We start from the raw sequence: 16,404 nt of genomic DNA, 5'->3' as shown, positions 1-16,404 counted from the left end.
TCATTCCCCTGCTCAATTATTTCTGCTAAACCTACAATAACATAACAGCTGGCTGACATTCTTTTATAATTAAATTGACTTCTGAATCTGATTTCCATTCACTTCTCTTTCCTGTTTCTGTGGAACCACCTTCTTAATGAAGTATTTCCCAAAGACTAAAACATATAGCTCTTTAAAAAGAATAGCAACAGATTGCCTTTCTTCCTATTATACAAAACTGATGCCATAAGCTTTGCAGTCACTTGTCTATGAACAATTATTAAAAATATAAATAAATAAAAATTATTGGTATATGTACGAGCTTATTCTTTAGGAATGGAGCTGGAAAGTGTTTTGTTCTAGGAAAAAGCTTATTTTTATTGGACTGCTTAAATGTATGGTATAAGCACTGATGTCATGAATTTTCTGTAACATTTGAAGTTTTCCAATTCTTGGACATGTGATAAAACTTTTGGGATATCTGTGCTTGTTTGCTCCAGATTTGTCTGACTTTCTGATGTTTAGTTTTTAAAGTATTTTTAAAAATTATTCTGAAATAAAATTTTCAGAAAGAGGGAGGAGATATTTTCTTTGAAATACTTATAGACAATAACAGTCCCAAGCTCCAAAGAAAGGTTTGCACTTAAGGAACATATAGCCTTCACTTATGCATAGTTTTCCTATGTATTTTCTTTATGAAACGAGCAAAGTCGAATTTCTTGCCTTTGTAATAGTTTAATCTTTTTTTTTTTCAGTGGATCTTAACGGAGATTGCTTCATATTATTATTCTGCAGTTATTGTTCCTTTATATGATACTCTTGGACCACATGCTTGTTCATATATTATTAATCAAGGTAATATTTAGTTTTCATAACTTAATACCAGTTTTTATATATATATATAGTTTCCAATTATGCTATGCATAAGTGGAGACTAAATATACTTAAGTAAGATTTTGTTGTTCATTTCAGGATGTATAAGTAATATAAATTCTTTTACATATCAAAAATTTGTTGGTATCTTTAAATTTTTAAGGTATAAAAGTAATTTCAATCTGTATTAAGCATATGAGAAGTTTGGCTTGGCAAAAGAATAGGCATGAATATGAATAGGTTTGTTAAAGATAATATCCCGACTGTAAATTGGATATTTATGGATGGTGCAATAAATCCATAAGATAGGGAACAAATTACTTGCATCCTCTAAATTTGGTTATGTATGTGAGCATTTATGAAGTCAAAGAGGAGGAAATTTGAATTAAAGAAATTATTCTTGTACAAGCTATCTCCTGTTTCTAAGAACATTGACTGGATAAATATACAACATTTTGGTTACAAAGCAAGTATTCTTTCCTTTAGTGTTACACGGTGATCAGCATTCATTTTAGACAAATTATAGACTCTACAACAGTGTTAGAAATAATTATTTTAATTTCCTGATGTTTCGACCTTCATATTAAGCTCATCATCTGAAGTATACACGTGTATATATATACAGGGAAACTAAAATAATTATTTCTAACACGATTGTAGAGTCCATAATTTGTCTAAAATGAACAAAGCAAGTATTGTCCACTTGATCAACCAGGCTAGCATGGTCACTGATGAATATAGGTTTGATTTATGATTGTTACGTTCATTAGTGTGAAATAATAGCATGTTATTGCTGTTCGTCTTATTTTTGTATTGTGCATTACTAATTATTAATTCTCCTTTTGTCTAAGGTGTACATTATTTTCAAAGTAATGTTTCCAGAAAAATTAACCATAATGACACATCTAAAATACTCTGGTTGTGCATTAACTAACAGGCTTGCCTGTTACTAAATGTATAATGAATTTGTGATGGCAGTATGAATAACCATGTTGAATACAAAATAAAAGTTTCAAATTATTTGATTCTGGTGATTTAATACATTTTTTTACCTTAAGCATGAAATATGGCTCAAAAATGTAGTATAATACCTTTTTTTTAACAAGGTTATTCTATTTTTTTAGTATTTAGTTGAAAACATTAATACAGATCACTAGGGCTTGTAAAATGTGCTCCTCTACTTGTCTGTGACAAGAATTTTTAGTGGAGTTATCAGCACTTTCATCCATTTTATTTTTAATGGTGCAAACAAATCTCAATTTGCATATTATTCAGTTCCTTAAAGCTTTTAGAATATTTCAAAACAAGGCTTGGCACTTGTTAGCTTTGAAATATTGTACTTTGGCATGGACAGTCCAATTTTTAGTGGGTGCCAATTTAATATGGCAGTTTAGGGATGGTCTGAAAAATATTTTACATTGTTCAAAAAAATTCTAAAGGTAAAAAAATTCACAATATGACAATTTGGAAATTTCCAGGGGATTTTTTGCACTTATACATATTTTATTTATATAACCAGCCTCTTTGGCATGTTTTATGTCATAGTTTAGTGTATTTTTCTTATCAGGAGTATTGGAGAGCCTGTCGTTACAAATTCTTTGTCAGTTATCACTGATTTTTTTTTTTTATTATTATTATTACGTGACACCTCCAGGGAGTACAAAGACTCATCGAGGGAGGGCATCTATTCTACAACTCTGTCTCCACCACTCAAGCCACAACTACACCAACGCCATCTACTGCAGACAATCTCAAACATCCATGCCCCCGGCGGGATTCAAACCCGCAGCCTTTTGGCTGGAGAGCAGATACGCTAACCACTCGGCCAGCCAGGCTGGATGAGTGGTTAGCATATCTTCTATTTTGTCATAATTGTGTGACCAATAAGTTGAAATATGCAGGCATCATTTAATTTAAAATTTAAATTCCAATTTAATTTAATTGAAATTTAAAAATTTTAATTCCAATTAAAATTCAGAAAACTAAATTTTAATTGGAGCAACCAAAGATTCACAGTGGATACTGGTAATCGGCTTATTTTAAACTGCTGATAGAATATGCAGTATGAAAAACTTTGATTCATTTCATTTTGCAACCACTTCAATGTTTTTTTGTTTATGGTCAAGTATTACTGATAAAATGAGGGGTTTTTTTTCCCCTCGGACTAATAAACATTAATTATACATAAGCAGTTAACATTTTTGCTTTAACACTAATAGTTGCACAGTAATGAAAATTAGTTACAGCATTAACAAAAGTTTATAAACTGAGTCTAATAACACATGCAATTAACCAACAAAAATGCTATTTGTTGGAGGTAGACTGCAGGTGTTATAGGTGGTTTGTGTGGTACAAACTGCTCTCTGGAAGTGATTTAGATGCAATGGATGCAAAGAAGATCACTGAAATATTATATAACCACAGTGCTTCATTCAGGCTGACACAATATTTAATGATATTGACACCTGATTAGTGAAATTTGCCTGACTGAACTAGCACAATTTTTTGACCCCTGCAGATCACAAAAGATGTGGAAATTAACTCCATATAGATGAGCTGAGATGGCAGAGCCTACTGATGAGATTCTAAATGCATTAGCGAAAACATTAAGCTTATGTTTTTAAAGTAGTCGTATCCACTACCAGTGTGTTGAAAGCAACTCCAAATTTTGATTAAGCATTAGAGCTGTATTACTGGCTAAAAAAGTGCAATTACATTTGTAATCTAAGAGTAATTGCATGAAATTTTAGAAACTAACTCATAATTTTCATTTTCTAATTAAAACTAAGTTTTTGCATGATTTAATAAATGCATTATATATATTACTCTTTAATGGGAATTGATTTGATTTTTAATGTATTGTTCTTGTAGCTGAAATCAGTGTTGTCGTTTGTGATAAAGAAGAAAAAGTTAAATCTCTTTTAGCAGAAGCTACCCAAACCCCAGCTCTAAAGCATATTATTGTTATCAGTCCAGTATCTAATAGTACAATGAAGCAAGCACAAGAATATGGAATTTCATTATATACATTTAAAGAAATAGAGGTATACTATTTTATCTAAAAGTCCACATATCGTATTTATTTCCTGTTTTTCCAATGTAGATAACCGATTATCACATTGTGGTTCACCATGGACGAGTCTTTTTAACTCATAAATGTATATTGAATTATGCCATACAGTCTCATTTTCCTTAGTCATTAGTTTACTTTTTGTAAACTCGTACGTTGAATGTTGTCACATTTCTACTCTTCACAAATACTGTTCTTTAAACAATGTTCAAGGTTACATAATGATCAGCATTCATTGTGTACGATTTATGAAGACAAACACAATGCAATTACTTTATTTATAATTAAGCAAATAATATGACGTTTCGACCTCTATATTGAGGTCATCAGGAAAACATAAATATAATAAGACATGAGCTAAATACTACACAAATGTTAGCTAAATGTAACTGCTTTGTTTATGCATTGATTTTTAATGTATTGTCCTTGTAGCTGAAGTCGGTGTTTGTGATCAAGAAGGAATAGTTAAATCTTTTTTAGCAGAAACTACCCAAACCTCAGCTTAAAGTATATTATTGTTATCAGTCCAGTATCTAATAGTACAATGAATAGCCTGACCTCTGGTGGAAAAAAATGAACTAATAAAATACAATAAAATTAAATGCATGGATTAAAAAAAATCCATATGTTTTTTATACATAACGAAGATTAAAAAAAATAAAAAAAATACAATGAACTAGATCAAATGTAGAAAGTTTTCCACTTGGTTATACTATAAATTAAAAAGAGGCCAAGAAATTATATGCTTGGTTTAATACTTTTTCCAAGTGTAAGCAAAAACAAAGTTTGTGCGTGAACACAGGTCGAAACCGGTCTGGGTAGTGATCGTTCCCATAATGCACAGCAGGATATGTGCTTTGCATTATGGGATACTAAGGCAAGTGATGTGAAGTCATTAGCCTCTATATAAGAGTTGCCCAGTCGTAAAGTTACTTCTCGCAAGACCAAGCCTATAATTTCTAGGTTTCTTTAATTTATTTTATTTTTGACACATGAACTTTGTTTGCTTAGATTTGGATAAAGGATTAAACCAAGAATATAATTTCTTGGCATCTTTAATTTATAGATCAAATGTATCTCTCTCCAGTAAGCTGTCCTTAGCATTGTCTTAGCGAGACCCAGATTTAAGGGCTAATTTTTCTGCTTTGGTTACCTTTCAACTTATGGAGAGAATTATAAACTTATTTCCTTGTCTATATTTGGGGAAGGAATTTTAGACATATTACAATGTGGTAAATGATGTCTAGTTTCTTGACTTGGTGATAGCGTAGTTTAGGCATTTTTGCAGAAGTGGGGTTTCCTTTAAGGCTGTAGCTGAATATGTTAACTTGGCTGTGGTCTGCTGGTAGTTGGTTTACTCCTCACTTTGCTTGTTTGTCATTGACTGTTCCTAATATTGCTCGTTAGAGATTGGCTGTTTCTCTGGACATGGCATCTAGATTGTCTATTGCTTTGTCTTTGGAAAGCAGAAAAATTAGCCCTTAAAAATATAAGAAATTGTTATGTCCAAGATGGACAAAGGCAGCGCTATGGTCGTTCTCGCACAGCTTACCTTGAAAAAATAAACTAATTGGTTACCGACCATAACACATCACAACCTAGCAGACTAGATCAAAAAGAAAAAACCGAATCAATGAAGTTAGTCACCACTTGGTTGGAGGAAATGAGTAAAAAGCTGTTACTGCGTTGTGGCATATTCAAAAATGCACAACTGACGCAATGAGAAAGGAAATGATTGTCAGACAGAAATATTTTGGGAGAATTTGGAGAAAAGAGCAAAGCTAATAATAATGGCAAATACCTTTTTTGGATTTCTGCTCAGGACATGGACTGGTTATTATTAACACCATGTTCTAATATAAAAATGTGCACAAATTCACATGGAGAGAAAGAGTCAAGGAATAAGAAAAGCCTCATTGACTGTATCATTGTCGATAGTGATGTTTTCTCCCTGGTGCAGTACACCAAAGTTTACAGAGGATTTGAAATTGGAAATGATCACCATTTAGTCATGAGCAGAATAAAATTGAATTTCATATTGAAAAAAACATGTAAGAAAGTTTTAAAGCAAATAAAACAGAGTTGTAGAGCAGGTGCCCTCCCTCAATAAGACTTTGGACACCCTGGAGGTGTCTAATAATAATAATAATAAAAGTTGAGCAGCTTACAGATGTGAACTGTAGACTAACATACACAAACATTATTCAAGAAAAAAATAAGTTTGAGAACAGGAACCAAACCTTGGAGATTCAGTGGCAAGAAAATAAATATCAAGAAGATGGCAAGATATTCTGGAGGTTGTTGAAGCTCAAATGCAAGAAAGAGTGCTGTGAAAGGAATTAGATGATAAAGGTGACATGAAAACTGGAGAAAAAGATACCTTTGATGTATGGAGTAATTATTTCAAAAAATTTCTAAATGATATTTTTACCACTGATAGCACAGTAGTAAAAAAAAGTAAACATTCAACAGAGATGCAGTCAGGAATACACTTCCATACTTGAAGTAGAAAGGCCATCAAAGGTCTGAAACATGGAAAAGCAGCAGGAGTAGATGATATTCGACCAGAAATGCTCAAGTATGGAGGTACAGTGGCTGCACTGCATAGTTCAGAAGGCCTGGACAGAGGGATGAATTCCAGATGATTAGAGTAGAGCTCTCATAGTACCCATATATAAAAAGGGAAATAAAACAATGTGAGAATTACAGAGGTATTTCTCTACTGAGTGTGCCTGGTAACATTTACATAAGTATACTGGAGAAACTGAAGGATTGTGGAAGAAAAGCTTCTTAAAGAACTAGCTGGATTCAGGCCAAATAGAGGCTGTCATAATCACATTTTCACTTTACGACAAATAGTTGAGAAATCAGGAGAATATAACATAAATCTGTATTTAAATTTTGTAGATCTGGAAATGACAAGGGTTAAAAGAGAAGCTATTCAAAATGCTAGTTTAATGGTCTCAGTGGAGCATTATATCAAGCAATACTTAGTCTTTATTTGAGTTGCAAGTCAGTAGTTAGAATTGAAGGATGTACATTATCCCCACTGTTATTCATTATCTATGTGGATTGCATTATGAAGCAAAGTAGTATTAAACCTAATATCAAAATTAGAGATGTTAATCTCAGCTCTTTGCTTTATGCAGACAATGTTATACTTCTAAATAAATCTGCTTCAAGTCTACAAGATTCCTGACTGAAGTGAATAACTGTTGTAATAGATATGGTATGAAGGTCAGCATTAAAAAGACAAAGACAATTGAAAATAGGCTGAAGCATTGAAAATATCAACAGCATTGTGAATGGAGAACCTATAGAACAAGTAAAACATTTCAACTACTTGGGCATGATTTTAAGTGAAAAATGTAAATTAAATATGGAAATAGATGACAATTGACAAATCTGGTATGGTAGGAAGTCAATTAAATAAATTTATATGGAATAAGAGAAAAATTAGTCAAAACACTAAATTAGCTGTATACAAGACAGTGTTCAAACAATTTAACTTATGGATCTGGGAGCTGGGTTAAAAATAAAACACTTGACCAAAGACTAGACCATAGATACAAGAGTCCTGAGAAAGATTAGGGGTGTGAACAGATGACATCAATGGCAATATCATATTAAAAACAAAGATATTTGTAAAGAACTTGACATTGTTAGCATCCAGGAATGTGTTAGCAGAGCTAATCTCAGGTGGTATGGTCACTTAAACAGAATGGGAGAGGAAAGATTAACAAAAACAAGTTCTCTGCCAGGTTGGCAGGAAAACGACCCAGAGGAGACCAAGATATAGGTGGATTGATACAGTCAAAAGTGCCTTAGAAGATAGAAATGTAAGATCTGATAATGCTGGAGTCTTGATAAGTAACAGACTGATTTGGAGGAAAATGTAGATAGGAAGTTAGTAATGTAAATTTTTCATGTAGTATTATCATATCCTGTACACCCCTTGAAGGTACATTGCAGGAATTTGATGATGAAAAATACACAACAAATGCACCATTGCAACTGATAGTTGAAGGAATCAGTAGCTCCCATTTGTGTGTGTGTGTAAAAAAACTTATGGATTTTATTTTACTTTTTTTTTTCACCAGATGTCAGGCTAGCATAAACAAGTTATATTCAGCTTAGGTTTGTGTAGTGTTAAGTAACTTGTATCTTGTTAATATGTATGTTTTCCTGATTACCTCAGTATATGAGGTCAAAATGTAGTGTTTATTTGCTTATAAGTAATTGTTCTAACACATGTTTTTGACTCCATAAATATAAATCATACACAGTGAATTTAAACAGTAACTGTTCTTTACTTACACTGATGGCTTCTTAGTCTCAAACCAAAATATTTGTAAATAGTATTAGTCAGTTTTTCTTGCATTTGTGTTATGAATGCAATATGCAACTAACTTCCTGATTATCGAAACCAAGAGTCCAAGCAAATCTAGTATGCCAGGTGTGATGGCTGCAGGATTCTTAACTATTCAAGTTTTCAAGAGCATACACAATTAAAAGAAACACACGTATTAACCACAGTGAAAATTATTTAATTGTAAATATTTCATTCTAAGTATCTTAAGACATCATCAGTACAGTAGTTTAAAACTGCTGTAATAATAGGAATAACATACAGTTAGGGTGCATGATTACAATAGAATCTCGTTAAATGTGCGTAACTTGTTACAAAAAAAATATTTATTTAAATAAATAATAAAAAACTGGTTATTACTAACACCATGTTCCAACATAAAAATGTGCACAAATTCACATGGAGAGAAGAGGTAAGGAATAAGAAAAGTCTCATTGACTATGTTATTGTTGATAGTGATGTTTTCTTCCTGGTGCAGCACACCAGAGTGTACAGAGGATTTGAAATTGGAAGTGATAACTATTTAGTCTTGAGCAGGATAAAATTGAATTTCACATTGAATAGAATAACATATAAGAAAGTTTTAAAGCGAATAAAAGTTGAGCAGCTCTCAGACATGAACTGTAGACTAAAATACACAAAGATTATTGAAGAAAAAATGAAAGAGTTGAGAACAGGAACCAAACCTTAGAGATTCAGTGGCAAGCCTTGAAGAAAGCCCTGATTGATTCAGCTCGAGAGACGTGAAGTTGTCTGCAATGATAGAAAAATTAGAACTCCATGGTGGACACAGGAATTTAAAGAGACAGTGAAGGAAAAGAAGAAAGCATATCAAAAGTTCCTGGCTAATAAGTCAGCTTGTGCTCTTAGAGAATACAGAGACAAATGCAAGAATGCTAAACACTGTAAAACTAGCTAAACAAAAGTCATGGGAGGACTTTGGCAAGAATATAGAAAATAAATATGAAGGTGGCAAAATATTCTGGAGACTGTTGAAGAAGCTTAGGAATGGAGGAAAGAGTGCTGTAAAAGGAATTAGAGATGATAAATGTGATATGAAAATGGGAGAAAAAGATATCCTTGAAGTATGGAGTAATTACTTTGAGAAATTGCTAAATGAAACAAGCACAGTGGTAAAAAAACACTAACCAGGCATGCAGTCAGGAATACATATCCATACTTGAAGTAGAAAACGCCATCAAAGGCTTGAAATGTGGAAAGGCAGCAGGAGTAGATGATATTCGACCAGAAATGCTGAAGTATGGTGGTATAAGAATCTTACAGTGGCTGCACTGCATAGTTCAGAAAGCCTGGACAGAGGGACGAATTCCCGATGATTGGAGTAGAGCTCTCATAGTACCCATATATAAAAAGGAGAAATAAAACTGAATGTGAGAATTAGAGGTATTTCCCTGCTGAGTGTTCCTGGCAAGATCTATGCAAGTATACTTGAAAAACGGTTGAGAAGAATTGTGGAAGAAAAGCTTGGTGAAGAACAAGCTGGATTCAGGCCAAATAGAGGCTGTCAGGATCAGATCTTCACTTTACGACAAATAGTCGAGAAAGCATGGGAATATAACAGATCTGTATTTAAGTTTTGTCGATTTGGAAAAAGAACATGACAAGGTGCCAAGAGAGAAGCTATTCAATATGCTACAGTTATATGGTGTCAATGGGGCATTATATCAAGCAATACTTAGTCTTTATTTGAGGTTGTAAGTCAGCAGTTAGAATTGAAGGAAGTACAGGAAGATGGTTTAATGTTAAATCTGGTGTGAGACAAGGATGTACATTATCCCCTCTGTTATTCATTATCTATATGGATCACATTATGAAGGAAAGTGGTATTATACTTGAAAAACGGTTGAGAAGAATTGTGGAAGAAAAGCTTGGTGAAGAACAAGCTGGATTCAGGCCAAATAGAGGCTGTCAGGATCAGATCTTCACTTTACGACAAATAGTCAAGAAAGCATGGAAATATAACAAAGATCTGTATTTAAGTTTTGTTGATTTATGAATGGAGAACCTGTGGAACAAGTAAAACATTTCAGCTATTTAGGCACGATTTTTAGTGAAGATGGTAAATTAAATATAGAAATAGACAACAGAATCAGCAAAGCTGGTATGGTGGGAAGTCAATTGAATAAATTCATATGGAATAAGAGAAAAATTAGTCGGAACACTAAATTAGCTGTATACAAGACAGTGTTCAAACCAGTTTTAACTTATGTATCCGAGAGCTGGGTCAGAAGTAAAACACTTGACCAAAGACTAGAGACCACAGATATGAGAGTCCTGAGAAAGATTATAGGCGTGAACAGATGGCATCAATGGCAGTATCATATTAAAAACGAGGATATTAGGAAAGAACTTGGCATTGTCAGCATCCAGGAATGCGTTAGCAGAGCTAATCTCAGGTGGTATGGTCACTTAAACAGAATGGGCGAAGAAAGATTAGCAAAACAAGTGTTCTCTGCCAGGTTGGCAGCAAAACGACCCAGAGGAAGACCAAGATATAGGTGGATTGATACGGTACAAAGTGCCTTAGACAATAGAAATATAAGATCTGATAATGTTGGAATGATGACCAGTAACAGGCTGATTTGGAGGAAAATTGTAGATAGGAAATTAATAATGATGTAATTTTTTTTTTCATGTAGTACTATCAAATCCTGTACACCCCTTGAGGGTACATGGCAGGAATTTGATGATGATGATGATTTGGAAAAGGCATATGACAAGGTGCGAAGAGAGAAGCTATTCAATATGCTACAGTTATATGGTGTCAATGGGGCATTATATCAAGCAACACTTAGTCTTTATTTGAGTTGTAAGTCAGCAGTTAGAATTGAAGGAAGTACAGGAAGATGGTTTAATGTTAAATCTGGTGTGAGACAAGGATGTACATTAGCCCTTCTGTTATTCATTATCTATATGGATCACATTATGAAGGAAAGTGGTATTAAACATGATATCAGAATTGGAGATGTTAATGTCATCTCATTGCTTTATGTGGACGATGTTATACTTCTAAATTAAATAAATCCGCTACAAGTGTGCAAGATTCTCTGACTAAATTGAATAACTGTTGTAATAGATATGGTATGAAGGTCATCAATAAAAAGACAAAGACAATAAATATAGGTAGAATCATTGAAAATGTCAACTGTGTTGTGAATGGAGAACCTGTGGAACAAGTAAAACATTTCAGCTACTTAGGCATGATTTTTACTGAAGATGGTAAATTAAATATAGAAATAGACAACAGAATCAGCAAAGCTGGTATGGTGGGAAGTCAACTGAATAAATTCATATGGAATAAGAGAGAAATTAGTCGGAACACTAAATTAGCTGCATACAAGACTGTGTTCAAACCAGTTTTAACTTATGGATCTGAGAGCTGGGTCAGAAGTAAGACTTGACCAAAGACTAGAGACCACAGATATGAGAGTCCTGAGAAAAATTATAGGCGTTAACAGATGGCATCAATGGCAATATCATATTAAAAACAAGGATAGTAGGGAAGAACTTGACATTGTCAGCATCCAGGAATGCGTTAGCAGAGCTAATTTCATGTGGTATGGTCACTTAAACAGAATGGGTGAAGAAAGATTAGCAAAAGAAGTGTTCTCTGCTAGGTTGGCAGCAAAACGACCCAGAGGAAGACCAAGATATAGGTGGATTGATACAGTACAAAGTACCTTAGAGAATAGAAATATAAGATCTGATAATGTTGGAGTCTTGATAAGTAACAGACTGATTTGGAGGAAAATTGTAGATAGGAAGTTAGTAATGATGAAATTTTTTTCATGTAGTACTATCATATCCTGTACACCCCTTGAGGGTACATGGCAGGAATTTGATGATGAATAAAAAAAAAATGAATTATTTAACACAATTTTGTTTGACAATTTCCCATACTTTAGGAATAGTAAGAACATCGTTGTGGTTTAAGTTTGGTCTGTAGTAGGGTTTCAGAACTTTCTTTGTATAAACGTTCATGTTTATATAAAGATCTGTGTAAAAGTTTAGACATTTTCCCAATGGATCTGATGGTTTGGATTTTCAATTTCGTGTTGAGAGAGGCCAGATTTCTGTGGTTTAAAAAGACGAATGTGGTCTTGATGTTTTAATGAGATTCTATTGTAATCATGTGACCTAACTGTATGTTATTCCTATTATTGTTTTAAGCTACTGTACTGATGATGTCCTAAGATACTTAGGATGAAATATTTAAAATTTAATAATTTTCACTGTGGTTAATACGTGTTTCTTTTAATTATGATCGCACCAAAGGTTTCGTTATTTAAAAAAAAGAGCATACACGAGTGAAGTTTCAAGCAAAGCCTATAGGAACCTTTTAGAAACAGGTTACCACTATCACCTAAACAGAAAACATTAATTGCAACCTGGATGTTAGTAGTGTTTCAAGCTACTAAGACAAGTTATTAAAGAAATAGAAATGACAGATTACTTATTTTAGGAATAAGTGAACTAATGTGGACACTTTAAAAGAGTGAACTTGTAGATGGATATCAAATGCTGTATTCAGGATCCAATTAAATTCATCTTCCAATCCATTAAAATTGGATCTCCGATCCAACGGGGAAAAAAGCTTCATAAATTGGAAACACATAAGTGAATTAAATAATAACTTGCTTATATTCAAGATGTATTAAATTAACCATAATACAGATTTATGCACTAACAAATGAGAAAGATCTTTTTATGGTAAATTAGACTTTGCTTTTGTGTCTCTGCCCAGTACTATGTGCAACTTTTTTTGTAAGAAATTACTATTTAACTCATTTTGAACATTCCTGCGTACTTCAGATTAAAATCAAATCAAAAAAGGTTAATTCAGATATTTCTGAATTAACTGTCATATTAATTCAGAAATTAAGATCTAGTTCAAATTGAAGTAGATCTTAAATCATGACAATGTTAGACAGATGGGTTGTCGTTGCAGTGTTGCTGTATAATTTTTCTCATAGACTAATTCATTTTTAAGCGGATCTTTCAGGAATTCAGAGAATTCAGCATTTAGAAAAGCACAAAATTAAAATATTTGAAAATGCTAAATCTCAGAATTCAAGAAATTCATTTGATCAGTTAGAAAGCTAAGATCTTCAACAGGAGATAAAGGAATTGTGGACATTGTGCAGAAGTCCTAATGCTGCAGCCTTTTGTGCATGTTGGGAAAACTGTTTGCAGTAACAAGGAAAATAGTCTGTCAAAAAAAATTTATACATACTTCAGCGAAAGAAAATCCTGTATAAAATTGTAATACTAAATTTACACACACACACACATCAAGGGATAAATACAGGTTACCTTTTGACTTCTACAATTACACAAGGTGCTCAAAGTGGTTACCATTAGTGTCCAGACACTTATTATTACAGCAAACTACTGCTTGGGCAATGTTGGCTAAAGTTTTGGGATTGCTGCATATGCCATTTCAATTTTTTCTGAAAGGCCACCAGTGTAGCTGGTTTTCTACGATGCACTACGTCCTTTAGTCCCCCATAGAAGTCCAAGGATATTAAATCAGGAGAATTTGGGGAGGGGGGGGAACTCAACTGCATCTTTGTCCTATCTGTTGTCCCTGCAAGCCCTCATCAAGGTAAGCTCTTGTCTCGGTGGTAGTGTGCTAATGTAAACTTTCCATTTAGCTGCTTTAAGAATGCAGTGTATGCTTGCACTGCTAATCCTGTCTCGTGCACATTGTGTGGTAGACTTCTGTGGCGAGAGTGAAACTGTTCCAACACGATAGTTGAGGAAGCAGGACTTGTTGCTGTGTGAGGCCTCCCAAATCTTCCCTTGTGCACGGTACCATGGGTCTCAAACTTATCACGAATACGTGCAATTGTGAAGCGTGTTGGAAGTTGTTGCAAACTCATGCCTCCATTGTCGTTGAACTTTAATAACATTCTCAAATTTGAAATACCACTTTAAAATGGTCTTGCGTTCCTCGAATGACAATTGTGCCTCAGCCATTTTGTTTTGACTGTCCTTCTGGTCATGTGTTGATGCTAGTATTCATGTGAGTAATGACATCTTTTGAGAGAACATCATGCTACACATTGCTACTGTAATTTGAATCAATTTTGAAAAAAGTACATAGATGACACTGTTAAAGTGTGTATACATTTTTTTGACGGACTCTGTATATTCAGAAGAAAAGGAAGTAAATGCTATAAGGGATAAAAATGGTCTGTTGAAGAGGATAAAATTGTTCAAGAGGGAATAAACAATGACAAAAACAATATAACTGATATGGTTATAAGTTCAGTAGTAGTGAAATTTCTTATAAGCATGGGTTTAAATATTGCACTAGAATCAATATATAAAAATTAAATAATGGATATCACTGAGAAAATGAAAAGTGGAAGGGCATATGGCAATAATATAGAAATGCTTAAACTAAAAAAAAAAAAAACTTCTGAAAAATTGCAGCTAATCTTGTGCTAGAAAATGAAGATAGCCAAACAGTGGAAAGAGTCGATGATCGACTATAATTTCAAAGAGAGATCTTGCTAGAGGAGGTTATAGTCAATAACTGATTGCTTTTTTAGGATTACCAAGAACAGACTGGAGCTTCAGACATAATGTCCAATGCTAACCTTCATGTGGTGCTCCCTGTTAGTAGTACATACTGGGTGCTGAACAAACAAGGATGGGCTGACAATATGACTTAGCTGGCCAAATTGTACTCTATTGGCCTTAAACCACAAATGCATATGAAGTACAACATGAAATTTCCTCCTGAACATCTTTTGAAGGTACATATCAGGAAATTGATAAGATCTTGCCAGATTTGGAAAATTGGAGAGGAATTAGCTTGTCAGTACATGCAAAAAGTTTCTGTGAAATATTGATAAATTGGATTTAAAAGTGGAATATGGAAGATATTAAGGTAATGAACAAGTAGGTTTTAGAACAGGTGGAAGTACTGAGGGATCAAAAAATAAAGTTTCCCATTTTAAGTCCTTGTGGAGCACCTTCCAGTGATCCAAATGCTGCAAAACTTTGCAGGAACATACTATATGCCATGCAGAAGCAATATCTGTAGGGTGGAGGAGTTCCAAATTCACCATTGGGACACTTGACATTCCATGCCTTGCATTTACAAATGTAAATGCAAGGCATGGAATGTATATCACACACTTCAGCAGGTACAGGGAGGTTTCAAAAAGATGGACATGGGATTTTTCCCTTTATTTTGGTTGATACTGTTCACCTGAACAGAGCTGTAAATACCTACAATTGCATGATATGAGCTACACAAAACCCACATGCAATCCAACAAATTCCTTTGCATTCACTCAAAGCTACTGTTTAAAGCTTTATCATTGGACCATTTTTCTTTTGAGGACATTTGCCAATAAGTTCTGACCTGCTCAGTTACTGCCAAGATATATTGCAATATGATAAACAATTTTGTTGTCACAGCTACAGGACTGCTTGTGCATGGATTCAGTCATTTTCATGAATGACTTCCATATATTGGCTAATCTCTACAGGAGGTTCATCAAGAACATTTCATGGAAGCCAGTGATCAGCCGAGCAGTTTCCCACTATGGCCACCTCATTTCCCTGAATTTGACTTCCCTGTGACTTCTGGCTCTGATTTCCCAAAGACAGGGTTTATTGGGGTCATCCTGTTAACTTGCATTGCTGAAAGATAGCATAACAGCATATGTGCCTCATCAGTCCCAACCAGCTGCGTTCTGCCATTAAACACTGTGCAAAGGATGTAGTTTGTGGCATACCAGGTATTCACTTCCCTTATGCATTACAACCTGTGAATGCATAAGGGAAGTGAATAAAAATGTGTTATTTATGCTTGTTGCGTTTCTCCTTGCACACAAATAGAAAAATTTCATCTACATTCGGTACATCATACAGCATCCCTGACGGGTAGGACTCTCCCCCCTTCAGATATCATTTACACATGACACACAATGTATTCCTGTGAAGTTTTGCAGTATCTGGATCACTGAATGGTGCTCCACAAAGAATTAAACAGGGATACTTTAATTTTAATCATCCTGTGCAATGCATCACAATTTTTACCTTAGAAAACATTACTGAATATAACTTAGCTCAT

At 33.9% G+C, this 16,404-nt stretch overlaps 1 protein-coding gene across 3 annotated transcripts in view; it reads left to right on the top strand.

Annotated features, from left to right (window-relative positions):
- The window catches only part of LOC150095884 (long-chain-fatty-acid--CoA ligase 6-like), a 267,968-nt gene that overhangs the window by 140,555 nt on the left and 111,009 nt on the right, over positions 1 to 16,404 (top strand). For all 3 annotated transcript variants that reach the window (XM_090409680.1, XM_090409678.1, XM_090409679.1), the window contains exons 6-7: positions 735 to 834; positions 3,724 to 3,896. In XM_090409680.1, coding sequence (XP_090265806.1) covers positions 735 to 834; positions 3,724 to 3,896 — 273 coding nt within the window. The remainder of the gene's footprint in view (positions 1 to 734; positions 835 to 3,723; positions 3,897 to 16,404) is intronic.

Source organism: Typopeltis vanoorti, chromosome 19 (genome assembly GCF_054136105.1).
Source record: "Typopeltis vanoorti isolate ZY-2024b chromosome 19, IOZ_Tvanoo_1.0, whole genome shotgun sequence".
NCBI classification, from domain to species: Eukaryota; Metazoa; Arthropoda; class Arachnida; order Uropygi; family Thelyphonidae; genus Typopeltis; species Typopeltis vanoorti.
The sequence above is the reverse complement of the archived record's forward strand: the minus strand, read 5'-3'. Positions and strand labels throughout refer to the sequence as shown.